We start from the raw sequence: 18,441 nt of genomic DNA, 5'->3' as shown, positions 1-18,441 counted from the left end.
CCACCCAGACACCTGGAGCACATTGCCAGCCAGAAGTCACAAGCCACAGCAGGACAACCCCATGACTGACAGACAACACGCATGTTCTCAGGAAAGAAGGCACAGAAATATTGAAGGCAATGTGACACTGTAGGACATGAGCTGACAAGGGTGGAGTGCGGCTCTCTAAGCTCAAGCTCTAGACAAAGGAAGAACCTCGCTGGTGAGGCTGCACTTTATGGCTTTCACCACCGTGCCAAGAACCAGCCTCCACCTTAGTGACTCCTGTCTGACACTTAAATCACACATGGCTTGTTTTAATGTTCAGGGCACCTCCTAGAACTAGTGCCCCCAAATCCCATGGACAGGACTCATGGATCTTTCTCAGGGATGCTTTATGCAAGTTACACGTTGAGAAACACGGCCCTAAATCATGAGCAGATAGAAAATCCAGAGAGGAATCACACAAAGGGGCTGTGTTACGGCTAAGGTCAGTGCATCCTGATTTTCCCAAAGTCTATTGGCCTCACTCCAAAAAACGCTGAGACAAACTGTGATGGGATCTGTCCCCAGAGAGGCTAATGTCCTCGTGTTCTACTATAAGCCTAACTCCGTAAATGGACAGCCTTTGTACTGTTGTGTTAGAAACTTAATCTGCCTTCTCCTGTTCAGCAGAAGAGGAGTAACTGTAATTACTAAGACCAAATCAGAGCAGGGGGAAGAACCCGACCCGACTCCAAGATGCACTGCACTTCCCAACACGTGTCTCTGGGGCAACCGCCACTCGGGCGTGTTCTCTCTCTCTCTCTCTCTCTCTCTCTCTCTCTCTCTCTCTCTCTCTCTCTCAATGGTGCTTAAACAGATCTGCAAGGCTAACTCAGCTGACCCTGTGATGGAGAGACCTGCTATCTACACGGTTTATCAACCCTCCACACTGCACAGTCCCACCGCAGGGATGGATGGCGTCCAGTCTCACTGTGGCTTGAGAAAATCAGCTGGTAGACTGGGGAAAGTCACAGCCACTCTCGAAATAGGCACTGTTCTGTCTTGAAACACGTTTGCCTGCACAAGCAAACAGGAAAGTCCAGTGCACCAGACACCAACACAGGCAACACTGGAGCTACCTCCCCCGCTTCTGCTCTTCTAAAGCCCCACACATCGGTACAGGAGGCACACATCGGTACAGGAGGCACACATCGGTACAGGAGACACACATCGGTACAGGAGGCACACATCGGTACAGGAGGCACACATCGGTACAGGAGGCACACATCGGTACAGGAGGCACACATCGGTACAGGAGGCACACATCGGTAAAGGCAAACACCACCCAGCTTAAATCAGTGCGCGAACTGTGAATTCAGGGACATGCCTAGTGCTGGGGGGAGGGAGGTGCTATTAGCAAATGTATGAGAAACGGCCACTATATTGAAAGAGGTAAATCTTTTATGGAGATAAATCATCGCATATAAAGCAGAATAAATACAGGAGATGGTCCCGGAGGTATCCCAGCCTCATTAGTAAGTCAGCTACTTAGAGCTTAGGAATCCTTTCTCTTGCTATAAAGAGAGGTTAAGTTCCTAAGCAGTGCACAAAAAGCTGATTTATCTCTTCACAGTGAACGTAATCCCAAGCAGAAGTAGTCAATCAAGCCGAGGACTGCCCGCAGAGACAAGCCACCTACAGAAGCTAACCTGCCCAGTACGTCACACTGTCCACGCCTGGGAGACACCTGAAATTTACTTATTTAGAACTGGTTTCAAAACTGCGAGGTACACTCTAATTCCTCACGTGCTGGTGATTTCCCAGGAAATCCCTATTCTTTCCAAACACACGAGACTGTTGTCAGAGTGGCTGAGACTTTCCCCAGTCTACCAGCTGATTTTCTCAAGCCACAGTGAGACTGGGCGCCATCCATCCCCGTGGTGGGACTGTGCAGTGTGGGTTTCTCCATCCCAGGGTCAGCAGAAGGGAGGTAGAAAGGGCAGTTCTGAACTCCCAGGAGACTGGGCGTGGCACTGAAGACAATCTGTGTGGCAAACAGGCCGGCCTGTGCTTTCAGAGCCCAGCCGAGTCAAACTAGGATCCGAGATTGAGCATCTGGACTGGACAGAAGGCAGAAGAGGCACTCACAGGAAGAGGGTTCAACTCAGGAAGTGCTGGGGAACTGTTTGGTAAATACAGCACAGCCCACCATCAGTGTCTGCTGTAGACTATGTGGAGCTTGGTGTGAGAACAAGTGAGCTAGGGTTCCTGAGACAAGAGAACTTTAACAACTGCGGGGCTGCAAATCAAGGGAACAATGATGATGATGATGATGATGGTGGTGGTGGTGGTGGTGGTGGTGGTGGTGGTGGTGGTGATAAATTGTAGGGGCTGGGAAGGTGACTCGGCCGGTGGTCAAGAGCAGTTACTGCTCCTGCAGTTCCTAGCACCCATGTCAGATAGCTCACAACCCCCATAACTCCAAGGAACCTGATGCCTGTGCTGGCACTGTGCACAGACTGACATATAGATACATACATCATTTAAAATAAAGAACAATTGCAAGCATTAAACTAAGTGCAGGGTATGACCTATGTGACCACTCAGCTTGCATAACCATGAAGCCACTGGCACCAGAGAATCTCTGCCAGCCCCTCCCCCAGTCCTCCGCAAGCAGCTTGGCCTTCCAGAGAGCCTTGCAGGCAGCAGTGGGTAAGACTGAGCCCCTCTCCTTGAAAATACTCTCCACGCTGCCTAGGGCTTCTTCTCTCCAGAGCACCTGTTTGCCCGGCAAGTATCTACTCAAATAGGCCAGACTTTGTCTTGTTCACTGCTGTATCCTCAGAGCTCAGAATAGTGTCTGGTGCTAACGAGCCACTTAATGAATATGTGGATCGAGGAGAAAGATAGATAAGTGGGTAGATGTGTGTGTGTGTGTGTGTGTGTGTGTGTGTGAGTGGATGGGTGTGTGTGTGTGTGTGTATGTGTGGATGGGTATGTGTGTGTGTGTGTGTGTGTATGTGTATGAGTGGATGGGTGGGTGGGTGGGTGTGTGAGTGGATGGGTGGATGGGTGGGTGGGTGTGTGAGTGGATGGGTGGATGGGTGGGTGTGTGTATGAGTGGATGGGGTGGGTGTGTGTGTGTGTGTATATGAGTGGATGGGTGGGTGGGTGGGTGGGTGGGTGTGTGAGTGGATGGGTGGGTGGGTGGGTGTGTGAGTGGATGGGTGGGTGGGTGTGTGAGTGGATGGGTGGGTGGGTGTGTGAGTGGGTGGGTGGGTGGGTGTGTGAGTGGATGGGTGGGTGGGTGTGTGAGTGGATGGGTGGGTGGGTGTGTGTGTGTATGTGTGGATAGGTGGGTGGGTGTGTGAGTGGATGGGTGGGTGGGTGGGTAGGTAGACAGATGAATGCATGGATGGACGGACAAAGCCCATACCTCTTTAAGGAGCAGAACCTTCCAGTAAAGACATTCAAATTTGTTATAGTCAATACAGAGAGATCATGAAGAAAGGCCCCCCAAGCAAAGGCCTGATGGTTCATGAATAACTAATTATACTAATTCTTTATTCCATCCAAAAATAAAAGCATAAACATACTTATTTTAATTATAAAATCAAATCAAAGGTTTAACAGAGGTTTTGAACTGAGAAGAAAATCTGGGTCTTGGTTCCGAGCACTGCACACAATACTCTCTATAGCTCATGGGACATTAATTTCTAGTAATGCTGGAAAGAAAGATGTGGGACAATCATCTTGGTCTTTCAATGTTTCTCTAATTGTGTGTCCTTTTTCTTCACATTTCAGCTATGAGAAATGTGTCTCTACATCACAGCTCAATAAAATATATTTTTCTTTAAGTGCAACATTTCTAACATAGTCTTCAAATGTCTCTATCTGATTTACTAATAACCAGAGATGCCAGATAAAAACATGACCTTCTCATGATTTACTTCAAAAAAAAAAAAAAAAGAAAGAAAGAAAAGAAAAGAAAAGAAACGCTTCAAGAATTTGCACATCATCCTTGCACAGGGCCATGCTAATCTCTTCTGTATCGCACCAACGTTACTACATGTACTGCTGAAGTGAGCACACTGAGTAACATTCTTAAATGAATGGCATTGATATAAGAACATTTTAGTTATAAAAGAAATTCGGTCTGAGGGGATTAGAGCTAATACAGTAAATGCAATTAAACTGAGCCTTAATAGGAAGATAGAGAACAGCAGAGGTGGGGAATCACTCCAGCCTACACCAGGAGAAGCCAGCAGTGGGGTCTGAATATGAGTTGGGCTTGCCTCCACTAACACCAATCTATCAGTCAAGGAGCTGGAGAGGCCAGTGTAGAGTCCAGGCTGGATGCTGACTCCCCAGCTCTGGCTCAACAACGAGTACAGACCTGCTGGGTGAACAGGAGTGAGCACGGATGCAGATCTGGACCAATCTCAATCAGTAATTGGCTTGAGATGGCTCAGATGACCCAGTCTGGACCAATAAGAACGCAGCTTTAGCTGCGCCCCACAGAACAGATGCTGAGCTCGCCCAGCACTGCTATGCTGGCAGATCACACACAAGGCTGCAGCTGCTAGCCGTCCTCTCCTGGAGAGAGAGGGGGGGGGGGGAGCCAATGTCCCATGGAGAAAGCCAGCAGACAATCAGGACTGGACCACAAGGTCCCAGCTGGGAGACACCACTGCCCAAAATGAGCATCGCCTCCTGGACACGTCCATGGATCCAAACACATGGGTCAACAGATCCCAGTGGGTGTTTTTAGGCCAGTTTGAGTTGGGCGTCTGTGTCTTTGTGGATCAGATGTGATCAACCACCTAAACAAAATTCCACCAAGCAACTGGCAGTCACTAAAGAAGCTTGAATAAGCGTAACTAAAATGCCACCACTGTCCACAAGGAACCTGGTTTTGGAGGGGGGCATGAATGACAGTAACTACTGCCTCGGGGATTCGACATCCCTTGTACTGGCCCACCCAAACCTGCCAACTGCCAGTATGAGTATTCACCAGCCACTCCCATAAGCGAGCTGGCCAAGTGCTGCTACTAAAGCTTCTCGTTAAGAAGGCAGGGCTGCAGAGAGGCGCTCCAGTTTCACTCCAGCTGTGCTTGTCCATCAAAGGTTCTGGCCTATATCCAGCCAAAGATACTCTGACGCAGCTGTGCCCAATGGAGAGCAACTTTCCTCTTGGTTGCCCTCGCACTAGTGATTTTGCAGTGAAGACAACGCCCCCAAAAAATGACAGGGGCTGGAAATGTAGCTCAGTTAGAGGAATGCTTGCATAAGGAGCTGGGTTCAACCCACAGTACCTTGGGGGAGGTAGAGGCTGAAGAATCAGAAATTCAAGTTTACCCTCAGCTGCAGCATGTTCAAGACCAGGCTGGGCTACAAGAACCCGTCTCAAATAGGAGGTCTTAGTGTGGCACAGCAATGTGACAAGAACCAGCTTCAGGTTTGCACACTCTGCCTTGGCTGCATCATCCTGTTGGTTCAGGAATCCCAGGGGAACCCCACCTTCCTTTCCGGGAGTTACTCCTTCTTTAGACACTCTGGGAGAAGCACACGATATCAGATCCTGCCAGTGTTTACCTTGCAGTGCTGGCACACTTAAACCATTGTTGCTATTGTTCTATTTAGTACCAACTGGTAGACATGGGAAGTCTGCAGGGTGGACTGCTCTAACTATGACCTGTACGCTCACACCCCAGGATTCTACTCCTGAGCAAATAACCAAGAGAAACATGTACACATCTCAAGGGTCAGACGAAATGTTCCTGGCAGCACTATGCCCCAAGCCATCTACCATCTAACCAAAGTTATCTCAGTGTTGGACAACTTGTCCTTAAGCTCTGCACAAGAACCCAGACTCGAGTAAAGCTGCCTGATGCCACTGCAGAGGAGTCAAAAGTGGAGCGAGTGCTCAGGCCCTGTGGATGAGGAGACAGTGAGGAGCATGGTGCGGACAGCTAGGACCCAGTCCTGTGGTCTGCTGTTTCAGATGAGCATATGCACACATGCTAGAGAAGGTGTCGAGCTGTGCGGTTAAGGTCTGTACCTTAGAATGACTACTAAAGTGTCCAAAGACAATTTTCACAAAAGACTTTTCACAAAAGTCTTTTCACTTTTCACAAAAGTTCCACCGAGAGAACACAATCAAAACCCACTTCCCAACACAACAACCACATCTTCAATTCCAGAACTGACAGGAGGATTTGAGTCAGAAGCCAGCCTGGTCTACATAGTGGCTGGCACCTGTGGGGTGGTTTGAGTGAGAATGGCCCCCATAGACTCATGGACTTAAATGCTTGCTCCCCAGTTAGAAGAACTGTTTGGGAAGGATTAGGGGGTGTGGTCTTGTAGGAGGAGGTGAGAAGCCTTGTCAGGAGGAGAGGGTGGGCTCTGAGGTCTCTGCTGGCAGATCAAAAGGATGCAAAGCTCTCAGCTCCTGCTCCAGCACTATGCCTGTCAGCTTTCCACCAGGATTATAGACTAAAGCTCTAAAACTGTAAGCAAGCCACCAATTAAATGCTTTCTTTTATAAGAGCTGCCTTGGTCGCAGTGTCTTTTCACAGCAAAAGAACTAAGATACCTTATTTGTTGTTGTTGTTGTTTTTTAAAAAAGGAGAAAAAAGCTCCTTGATGTAATGTGTACTTTGGCCAGTGACCACGCTGGGATACAGAATGGTTTTATTCAGATCATGTATAAACTTTAAGTAAAGAAAACTGAACAGTTGGAAAGAACACCCTACACTACCCACCATGTTTAATATCTAATTTTGGTTGCCACTATAAAACGAATCATCACAAAGCTGTCTCGGAAGACATGGAACAAAATTCCTGATGAACTAGGCAAGACCCCCACACCTACACAGTTGCCCTCTGACCCCATGTGCTGTGGAGCTCACATTTACTGCCACAGGGAGCCGAGGTTCTTAATAAACATCACTGCCATCTCTTAGGCTGAAGATACAGGATGAGTTCACTGTCCTTCAAAACCAAACCTACCTTCCTCCTGTTCAGCTACCAGGACACGTAGAAGACAGCCAAAGGAGAGGGTTGTTGGGAATGATGAAGATATTGTCTGTGAAGCACTGGGCAGCCAGCACTGTGACCACAGCCCTCGGGAAGAAGAGACACGAAAATAAAAAGGCCAGGCCAGGGGGGAGGAGGCTCAGTCAGTAAGGCACTCGCCTTACAAGTGTAAGGACCCTGCTTAGACCTCCAGGACACATGGAAAAAGGCAAGCATGAAGACATATGCCTGAGATACCAGAGAAGGTGGGAAGAGAGAAGAAACAAATGTCTGGAAGTGCAAGGGACAGCTAGCTTGGGCTTTGTGACAACGCTCCAAGCCAAATAAAATGTGGAGGTGCCTGAGGGTCAACATCCGGGGCTGTCCTCTGCTCTCCACATGCAGGCTGAGCGCACAGACATCTACAGGAAATCTCAACCACCCTCCTCTCTCATACACACACACACACACACACACACACACACACACACACACGGGGGTTGGGGGGCAAAGAAAGAATCTAATGCCAGTCTAAGGTACACAGTGACACCTTGATAGTTAAGAGCAGAATCTGTCATCCAAGGGTCCCAAATTCTATTCCTAACACCCATGTCAGGTGGCTCAACCTGTGTAATTCCAGTCACCTGAGCACACAATGACCCATGGCGTCTTCTTTTGTACAGATGTCACTAATTGGAGAGCTGGCTGCTGCTCAGAAGAAACCAAAACAGTTCCTAGTGTGGTGCTTCTGGCTGGGCAGAGGAGCCTACTATCATTCACCCCTGGGACAAGACACAGGGAAGGTTTTTGCCAACTCCATATGAAACTTAAGAGTCTGGTATGCCCTGGACCTTCCTCCTAGGTCCCTGACACTTTATTTCTGATTCTGGAGTGCTGCCTGAGTGTGAGGCTGGAAAGTCTTGTGTATTAGGATTTCGGGTCTATCTTAGTCAAGGTTTTTAATTGCTGTAATAAAAACCATGACCCTAAACAAGATGAGGGGCGAAAGGGATTTACTTGGCTTATATCTCCACATCATAGTCCATCACTGCAGAAAGTCAGGATAGGAACCTGGGGCAGGAGCTACTGCAGAGGCCACGGAGAGGTGCTGCTTACTGGCTTCCTCAGCCTGCTTCCTTATGGAAACCAGGACCACCAGGCCATGGGTGTTTCTACCCACAATGAACCATCCCCTCTCCCACCAATCCCTAATTAAGAAAATGCCCTACAGGTTTGCCTACAGCTCAATCCTACGGAGGCATCGTCTCAGTTGAGGCTCCTCCTTTCCAGTCACTCTGGCTTGTGTCAAGTTGACGTAAAAACTAGCCAGCACAGAGGCTACACAGCTGACGGTATCTAAACCCCCACGGGTTCTCAGTCATCAGATGAGCTACTTCCCCAGGCTGCTGCTTAGCAGGTCTGAGAGGACTCAGGAACCTACACTAAGGCCAGGGGGATGGGGGTCGGGGAACTCAAGCTTCACTTGGTGAAGTTAAAACACAGGAATCCAAATTCAATCCCCAGAATTTCTCAGTTGGGTAATTCTAAGCAAATTGAAAAAAAGAAATAAAATAAAATTTAAATAAAAATACCATTGCCTTGGGGTCCGTATGTAAAAGGAAATAGTTATCTACCTCATATTATGGCTACTATAGAATCAAGGCAGAGCACCAGACACTCGTTTAAAAGAAAGATGGCCTTAAAACTCAATGTAGAAGCATTTAAACAAAACTTTCCATTGCATAAAGTTAACCATTTTTAAAAAAGTATGTGTCTGTGTGTGTGTGTTGGGGGGGGGGGGCTGTACTCATGTGTGCAAGTGTCCATGGAAGCCAGAGACATTAAATATCCTGAAACCGCAGTTTCAGGAAGTCGTGAGCCACCTGACATGGGTACCAGAAACCCAACTCCAGAAGAGCATATTGCGCTCTTAACTACGGAGCCATCTCTCCAGCTTGATCCTGTTATTCCTCTAAACAACTTTCACTCACGGAAAAGTATTCCCTACTGAACTGTAGAATTGTTCTTTGGCACAATAAAATATAATAAACTTAAAAAAAAAGAAAAGAAATGTTCTTTGAACCTGGTTTGAGTGAAACCATTAAAACCTTCTGTTCTGACCTAACTCTTAACCTGAAAGCCATGGATCCATGTTAGGGGTTCTTGATTTGATTCTATCGACTTGGTAAATGAGGCTGGGGAAAAGGGTTTCCTGATTCTCCAAGAGACCCATGCCCTCCAAAGGCCTCCTAAAAATGCTGACCAAAGGATTCTTCTTCGCCATAGTCCTTTCGTTCCTTCTGATTTATGGTTGCTATTTTTCTTTAAGTAACACGTTACGTTAGGAAAATCAAAGAATACAGAGAAAAGTGAGCATAATTTCCGTCCTCTGCTTTTTCTTAACCTCCCTCTCCAGAGTCAACCTTTCTGACAGGTTAAGGACGTTTCTAGGGCAGGATTTCTCAAACTCATCCGCAGTCCTTTATGGGTGGATTCTCTTTGCGGGGTGGGGAGAGGGTGTCCTGAACATTGGTGTTTGCGAGCATTCTTCTACCCTCTTGCAAGCCCAAGACCGCGCGCACACCTACTGTCAACACCCTAAAATGTTTACAGGCAAAGCTGCCAGAGGAGAACCACTGCTTCCAGGGATTACCTGGGTGTGCAGGATCCCTGCTGTACCTGCGCCCCTAACCCCACAGGGTGGGCCACAGGGAAAGCCATCTCGCCTCTGTCACTCACCAAGTCGCGGATGAGCTGGTCCACCAGCGGCTCGGGCTCCGCGGCGTCGCGGTCCGGGGGTGAGCGCGAACGGCTGGACACATCCTTCCTGTCGGTCCGGCCGGGCCTGGGCGCCGGGGGTCGGCCCGCGCCCTCCAGCAGACCCTGCGCCAGCCCCAGGTACCCCGAGGCCGGCTCGCCGCGCGCTCCCGCCTCCGGTCTCCGGGGCCGCCGCTCCCCAGCCTCGAGCCGCCGCCGTCGCCTCAGCGCCTGCGACTGCGCCAATTCCTCCTGCCAGCGCTGGCGGAACTCCTCCAGGTTATGGTCCTCCATGCTTGCCGCTCCCAGGCCTACGCGTCACCCAGGGGCAGCCAGCTGTGGACGGACTGTCCATCCGCCGGAAGTGTCCGTAGTCGGCTGGAGACTTCCGGAACCGCGGCTCTTAGGTTCCGGGCAGCCACGCCCCTCCGCTCTGCTATCCCTGGCTTTTGCCACCTTTGTACCAAGGAAGCATTTTTCCTTCGTCCCGCAAACCTGGTTTTAAATGGCTGCTGTATACATATTGCAAAGGTAGCATTTTTAATGTAGTAGTTTTTATTGCATTTTATTTAGAGTGTGTGTGCGTGTGTGTGTGTGTGTGTGTGTGTGTGTGTGTCAGAGAACGACTCAAGGAGTCGATTCTTGCCTTCCACCAAGTGGGGTCTCAGAGATTGAACTCAAGTCGTCAGGCCCGACATCAAGCACTCTTTTCTGCGGAGCCAGCTCATCCTGAAGTAAGCATTCACATCTACACATACCACACACAAATAAATATCTCTGCCTTCTTAAAAATTTACATTCACATAAAACAGAGGTAAACATTTTTTAATGGGCTTGTCTGAATCCGCGGGTAAGATTATATAGAAATATAAGAAATAAGGTCAGATAACAGCGTGATTGACAGAGGGAGGAGCCAATTAGTGATGAAGGGTAGTCATGAAGGTCTCTCTAAGGAAATGCCGTTCTAGCTGATAAACAGAAAAACCTGCCATGGGAAATTAGCAGAGATTTCCAGGACTACAAATCCAAAGGCGGTCTTGGGGTGGGGGGAGGATCTGTGAAGGAACGTTCTGGAAAGAACCTCTACCTCCCACTGAACCTTCTGCAAGTCTGCTTAACTGATCAGAATTTCAGTCACTGTGGGGAGGTTGGAATGTTGCTAGTCCAGAGTATATAATTATGGTTCATCTTGGGCTATCATTAGCGCCCCCTATTAACCATTCTGTTCCCACCTCTGTGTCAAACCTTTTGCTATATTAGCTTGGTCGACTCCTGTCTTCCACCAACCCAAAAGTTCAGAATGTCACCAGATAGTGCCTGATCCTACAACAGTGGGTCCCCACCTTGCTTCTTTTCATGAAACCTCTGCCACATTGGAGTGTGGGATTGGGGTGACCTAAGTCCACGTTCCCAGATATGTGTTGTGAATAGAAAGACATAAGGGCCAGTTTAATGTGTCAACAACATGGTACTGATGTGGGCAAGGATAGCTCGTGCTCAACGTGGGGTGAGGGGTGCTCTGAGTCAGCATAAAATGGCTGACATCAGATGTCCTGGGAGCCCAAAAGTAAACGGTGATGTCATCTGTTATACAGCCACTTCTGTCAGACTGCCACTTTTATGTGGACTCTATAAATACAGCCTTCAGGTCAGAGGCCTGAGCCTTCACTAGAAGGCCTGTGTGTGTGTGTGTGTGTGTGTGTGTGTGTGTGTGTGTCTGTCTGTCTGTCTGTCTGTCTGTCTGCCCCTGTGTGTGTGTGTGTGTGTGTGTGTGTGTGTACTTCTGTGTGACCTGCATGTCTGTCTGTAGACCTGTGTATCTACCATTGTGCCTGTATGCACCTGTGCACCCGTCTCTGGGTGGCCTGTTTGTGTCTGTAGAACTATGTGTATGTATGGTTGGCTGTAGGCCTGGGTGCCTATCTCTGTGCAGCCCACATGCCAATCTATGTATGACCTGTGGACATCAGTGTGTGCCTGGGTGCCTGCCCGCAGCGGCTGCTTGATTGCCTCACCACCCGTGTGCTGGTTAATACACGGCTGACCTCTCAGCTGACCTCTGCTCGTCACCAGGCCTTTAACCTCCAGCCTCCCCAGACCCCTCTTCCTTTCCTGGAATCAGACGACGGTCCCCCCACAGCACAGTCACTCCTGTTTGGCTCCAGAATAAACTATGTACTTTCCCCTTTGAGGTGAGAGTTGGTTTTATGTTGACATAGTATAAGGTGGCACCCCTCCCCCATCATAACTGTGAGGCGCAATGACCCTTGCTTCGTAATAACAGCACTGGAGAGTCAAGGCAGCGAGAGTGTCCCAGTTTGACATCAAGGCTGGGTGTGCTGAGTGAGCGAAAAGTTTTTAAACCTAAATGCAAGCCTCTTCCTCCTTTTCCTCGTTGGCTGGGCACAAGCTTACATCATCTAGGTTTTATGTTTCCTTCTGTTGCTTCCACCGACTTTTTTTTTTCCAGAGCTGGGGACCGAACCCAGGGCCTTCTTAGGCAAGCACTCTACCACTGAGCTTACTCCCCAACCCCCCACCGACTTTTTATCAACAAAAGCCACATGTGGGTCATCTCTACATTTTATATCCTGTTTATTTTAATGCTCATCCACCCATGGCCTTCCAGGCAAGCTTGGCTGTGAGTAATTTTCTGTTCTAAACTTCTAGTTTGTGTTTGAGGGGTGGGGAATCAAGACTAGCAGGGCTCTAGTCACAGGACTCTAGTGTCGTCTGCTTCTTTGTAGTGAAACCAACGCTGCTGTCTCCAGGCACCTTTGAAAATGAACCCAGCAGATGTTATTTCTTACAGGAATGCCCAGCTCCTCCCCTGCCCACCTCAAGGATATCTCCTCGCCGTGGCTTGGTGAGCACCCACTCACACATCTTCCGTATCTCAAGTCACAACTTGATTCTTCTGAATCCATCACATCTCCCTGATGCTCATCCCCCAGATCATGTCTGCCCCGACACAACACGTAACACAGTTGGTGACTTTATATTAGCACAATTTGCTGGAGCTCTCTCTCCCTTCACTGGCAGATAGATGGTTGGTCGTTAGCTTGGAAGCTGGTGACGAGCAGGCAGCAGGGTAGCAAGTTAACAGATGCATAGTGACTTGTTAGAGATGAGGAAACCCAAGAAGAGAAGTCTGAGTAGCACGTTCCAAACTACATGACTGGTAATTTGCAAACCCAAAAGTTCTACCGGTGTGTATGCTTGTTTGCTTCTTGTCTGTTCGGACTCAGAGGACAGTGATCCATCCAGTTAACTGTTAAGGCGCTCAACCCCTATCTAGGCAGGTAGGAAACTAGATGGCTTTCTCTACCATGTGTTTGTCTGCTTTCTGATGGAGTGATATTAGCAGCCCCATCAGGGACCTGGAGAGGAGGCTCAGTGGATCAAAACATTTCTGGTCCTTCAGAAGACTCAGGTTCCATTCCCAGGACCTATGTCAGGCTGCCCACCCTGGCCTGTAACTTCAGGTCTAGGGGATCTGGTGCCCTCTGGCCTCCAGGGGCACCTGCAGGTACTTGGTGCACATAAACTCAAAGGCATGTAGAGACACAGGGAAAAGAAAAAACTAGTAAATCCCTTTTCTAAGAAACCAGGAGGGGGGCTGGAGAGATGGCTCAGCGGTTAAGAGCACTGACTGTTCTTACAGAGGTCCTGAGTTCAATTCCCAGCAACCACATGGTGGCTCACAACCATCTGTAATGGGATTTGATGTTCCTTTCTGTTGTGTCTGAAGACAACTACAGTGTACTCATATACATGAAATAAATAAAATAAATCTTTAAAAAAAGAAAAAGAAACCAGGAGGGGTTGGGGATTTAGCTCAGTGGTAGAGCGCTTGCCTAGCAAGCTCAAGGCCCTGGGTTCGGTCCTCAGCTCCGAAAAACAAACAAACAAACAAACAAACAAAAACAAAAAGAAACCAGGAAGTTACAACAGACTGATTGGACACAGACAGACCAACCGAAATGGTCATCCCAACACATCATGGACATATGTCCACTTCTTTTGAAAGAGCCACAGTTCGAGCCAATCTGAGGCCAATGGGAAAATTCCCACCACAAACCTCCAAGCACAAGGCCCCCTCCCTTCCAGGAAGAAAAAACGCTGGTTTAGTTCCTGGAATAGCTGCAAGCCAAACTGTCACACAAAGCTACCTGTTACTCCCAACTGACTCCCCTTGGAAAGTCCTGAATGGTACACTGAGTCTGATCTGAAAGTTTTTTTGAGCCACCAAATGCACAAAGTACCCTCCCTAGTTACCATTGCGCAAATTCTGTACCAATTGTTTGAATTCTGCCCCAATTGTTTGCAAGATATATAACTCTCTGTTAAAGTCTGCTCAGGGTCATCTCCCCTTGAAGTGGGATGACCCCAACATGTTGGAATTAAACTCCTCTTGCTCTTGCATCGATCACCACCTCTGTGAGTCTCATTTAAGAGGTCCTGGAAGAGGCTCAGATTGGACCTCACACTTTCAGCCATTCTAATTCCAAGAAAATAGAATAAATAAATAAAGAGAACACCAAGGGTGTCAACATCAAAAGAAGATTAACCTCAATCCTCACAGAAGCATGAATAGAAACAGAAAATTAATCAAGTGATGTAAAGGCCACCACGGGAAGTTTGTTAGATAGGGCATCCTGGTTCAAATAGAAGGATCTAGAATTCCAGTTCCATGAAACCACAGAAAGGATCCTGTTCCTTCATCCTCAGCAGTGGAAAGTGTATCTGGGAGGGACGTGGCAGATGCCATGTATAAGGATGCCGTGAGTCAAACTCTGGGAAATGTCTGCATGCCACCTGAATGCAGCTGTCCCAACCTTCCCCACACTGCCACCCTCCAATACACACACACCATGAAATTATTTCATTGCTACGTCACATCTGTAATTTTGCTACTCTTACAAATCATAACATAAATATCCGATACATGGGAATCTCTGATACATGATCCCGGTGAAAGGGTGGAGAACCAAAATCTTAAGAAAAGATGTGATGGGGTTGGGGATTTGGCTCAGTGGTAGAGCGCTTGCCTAGCAAGCGCAAGGCCCTGGGTTTGGTCCCCAGCTCCGAAAAAAAAGAAAAAGAGAAAAAAAAAAAAAGAAAGAAAAGATGTGATTCTGGATCTGGAGAGATGGTTTTTTAAAAGCACTGGCTGCTCTCCCGAAGGACCTGAACTTGATTCCCAGCATCCACAGCTCAGGGGATCCAGTGCCCTCCTCTGACATGGCAGAGAGGGAGCACTTGAGTCTGCAGACGTCCCTTCTGGTCTCTCTACTTAACCACCTGGTTCAGTCTTGGGGGCTCCACCCTAGTGGCCTTCATTGTAGCTTCCTCCCTGTGATGGTTTGCATACGGTTGGCCCAGGGAGTGGCACTATTAGAAGGTGTGGCCTTGCTGGAGGAAGTGTGTCACTGTGGGGGTGGGCTTGGAGACCTTCCTCCTAGCTGCCTAGGGATGCTCAGTCTGTTCCTGGCTTCCTTTGGGTGAAGATGTAGAACTCAGCTCCTCCTGCACCATGCCTGCCTGGATGCTGCCATGATGATAAAGGACTGAACCTCTGAACCTGTAAGCCAGCCCCAATTAAATGTTGTCCTTTATAAAACTTACATTGGTCATGGTGTCTGTTCACAGCAATACGACCCTGACTAAGACACTCCTAAAGCCAAGCCTCAAAATAGCATAGTCAGTTAAGTTTCCAAACTGAATGTGGGGATTAAATTCAACACAGGAAGCCTCGGAGGGACACTCATATCCACACCTTAGCAATACACTGTCATGTTCATTGTGAAAAAAAAATTTTTTTTGAGCTAGAGTTCCTCTGTATACTCCAGGCTGGCCTTGAACTCACAGAGATCGGCCTGCCTCTGCCTCCCGAGTGCTAGGGTTAAAGGTGTGTACCACCAGTGTCTGTTGTAAATAATAATAATTTAATTAATTAATTTCCCCCAGAGGACCTACTTTGAGGGTATTTTTAATTTTTAAATGTTTTAATACAATGTTTTGGTCATACTCTTTTCCTTCCCCAACTTCCCCCAATCCTCTCTCCCTGTTCATCCAACTTCAGCTTCATATTCTGTTTAAAAAACAAACAAACAAACAAACAAACAAAAAACAGAACTGGGTCTGGAGAGATGGCTCAGCGGTTAAGAGTGCCCCACTGCTCTTCCAGAGGTCCTGAGTTCAATTCCCAGCAACCACATGGTGGCTCACAACCATCTATAATCAGGTCTGGTGCCCTCTTCTGGTGTATCTGAAGACAGCTACAGTGTACTTATACATGAATAAATAAATCTTTAAAAAAAAAAAGCCAAAACTAACACAAAAAAAGCAGACAAAAAGGCACAATTCACACACACACACACACACACACACTCACACACACACACACACACACACACACACACAAAACAAAACAGGGGCACTGGAGAGATGATTCAGCAGTTAAAAGAAGCACTGGATGCTTTTCCAAAGGACCCAAGTTCAAATCCCAGCACCCACATGACAGCTCACAACTGTCTGAAACTCCAGTTCCAGAGGATTTGGCACTCTCACACAGATATGCAGGCAGAACGCCAATGCACATAAAAATAAATCTTCTTAAAAACAGGGGTGGTGTAGTCCAGTTTATGTTGGTTCACTGATCCTAACCATGTAGCCTGCCCTAGGGTATGGTGGACATACCCAGAGTCACTCCATTTAAGTAAACTGATTTTTTTTCCCTCTCCCAAAAGCTATCAATTGCAAACATTTTTTGATTAGGGGTGGGGAATATGCCTACTTCTTCTAAGTGCTGGGACATTATGCTGTTGATGGCGTGTGTGTGGGGGGTGAGTTGAAAGGAAGGAGGGGAGGGAGGAAGAAAGGGACAGAGGGAGGGAGAGAGGAGGGAGGAGGGAGGAGGGAGAGAAGAGAGACGAGGGAGAGAGGAGGGATGGAGAGAGGATATATACCCAAATGCCAACAGAAGGACTTTTCAAAGAGGACAGAATTAGGACTTTGTGATTGTCATTTCTGAGACGATGGCTCACTCTGTAGCCCTAGTGGCCTTGAACTCATGGGGATCCCCCTGCCTCAGACTCTCAAGAGCTAGGATTACAGATCCAAATCTGCATTCTTTATCATGTGTACATGTAGTTTCCCACAATGAACATGTCTTGAATCAGTCCTACTGTGTGTGGGTTGAGCTCCAGCCCACTAGGTGCTTTAAGGATGCCCGAAGAGCACAGTGAGGTAAGAGCTAGCTATCCAGAGATTCCCTTCCCACTCCAGCCTGGCGGGGCAGTAAATGGGTTGCCATGGGCACCCATACCAATACAGTAAAGATGTCCTGGGGCAGAGAGTAAGGGCCACTCCTCCCTGCAGGAAACGATAAAGACTGTCAGCTTGGCCAAACTCAAAGCTGGTTGCTGCAGCAGTATCTACAGCACGTAATGCTTTCCTTCGAGGATTTTATTAGTCACAGTAGGAGAAAGGGCTCAGTCCTGGGCAGCGGATTGGCTTCTGGGGGTCAGGACCTTTGTGGTTGTGCTCTTGTTTCTTCTTGGTACAAATGCATGCCCCGCCCTTTCCCGATGAACATGAAAACCCACTTGCCTTTGAGGAACCAGAGCAGCTCCAAGGCATGCCACCAGGAAGAGGCAATGCCACACCCTCTCCAGAGACATCTCAAGTGACCCCAACTTAGCAGCTATCACAGAGGCTACACTTGGGCTTGCTGGAGTCACTCTGTGGTCCTTGTTGGGTCCCATAGTTACCTCGAGGCACAGAACCATGTGGCTTCCTGGTGTGCAGCCAGTGACACAGTAAGAATGAAATGAAGCCTGACGTGAGGGCTCACCCGTCACTTATCATGTTCAGGGGTCTGAGACAGGAGAATTGCAAGTTTGAACCTAGCCTGGTATAAATACGGAGTGAGAGGAAGAGTGGAGAGAGAAGAAGAATAGGAGAAGGAAGAAAAGGAGGAGGTGGGAAAGGGAGGGGAGGGGGGAGGAGGAAGGGAAGAAAGTTAGAAGGAGGGAGGGAGAGGGAAGAAGAGAGGGAGAGAGGGAAAGAAGGAAGGGAGGGAATGAAGGAAAGGAGGGAGGGAGGAAGGGAGAGAGAAGGAAGGGAGGAAGCAAGAAGGGAAGGAGGAAGGGAGGGAGAAAGGAAGGAAGGAAAGGAGGGAGAAAGAGAAGGAAGGAAGTGAGGGAGGGAGGGAGGAAGGAAGGGAAGGAGGGAGAGAGAGAAGGGAAGGAGAGAGAGAAGGGAAGGGGAGAGAGAAGGGAGAAAGGGAGGTAGGTAGGGAGGGAGGGAGGGAGAGAGGGAGGAAAGACAAACTCTGACCCATAAGTCTTGGCAGACAGAGACATCATCAACCATGGGTTCTGTGGATGCCGAACCACATGTGGTGGCCACATGGCTATGTGGGCCACCTTCTGCCATACTGGGCAAGCTTCTTAGGAGCCTGGACTTTCGTTCACAAGCACCAGACCCCAAGCCTTGCTGCCTTAAAGACCAGCTGAACTGGAAGGATGACTAGGAACATCAAGCAGCTCCTCTGGAGCCAAGCTTAAGAGTTCAGCCCTGAACCAGCCCATCCAGGAAGTCACTGAGCTCTAGCTCTGTGCAGCCGCCTCAGGCCAGAGATGCGTCTGCAACCCCAGTGGCCTCCAGATGGTTCTGGTCTTCAGTACAGACTGCTGC

General features: G+C 48.4%; 1 protein-coding gene and 1 non-coding gene across 2 annotated transcripts in view; both read right to left on the bottom strand.

Annotated features, from left to right (window-relative positions):
• Fbxw8 (F-box and WD repeat domain containing 8) overlaps positions 1–10,087 on the bottom strand; it is a 90,611-nt gene extending 80,524 nt beyond the window's left edge. The window contains exon 1 of the mRNA NM_001107145.2: positions 9,721–10,087. Within this exon, the coding sequence (NP_001100615.2) occupies positions 9,721–10,032 (312 nt within the window). The 5' untranslated portion in view covers positions 10,033–10,087. The remainder of the gene's footprint in view (positions 1–9,720) is intronic.
• LOC120096099 (U6 spliceosomal RNA) lies at positions 3,949–4,054 on the bottom strand. Its single transcript, XR_005492131.1, has one exon. It is a non-coding gene; the product is annotated as a U6 spliceosomal RNA (small nuclear RNA).
• Positions 10,088–18,441: the final 8,354 nt, after the last annotated feature.

Source organism: Rattus norvegicus, chromosome 12, assembly GCF_036323735.1.
Source record: "Rattus norvegicus strain BN/NHsdMcwi chromosome 12, GRCr8, whole genome shotgun sequence".
NCBI classification, from domain to species: Eukaryota; Metazoa; Chordata; class Mammalia; order Rodentia; family Muridae; genus Rattus; species Rattus norvegicus.
The sequence above is the reverse complement of the archived record's forward strand: the minus strand, read 5'-3'. Positions and strand labels throughout refer to the sequence as shown.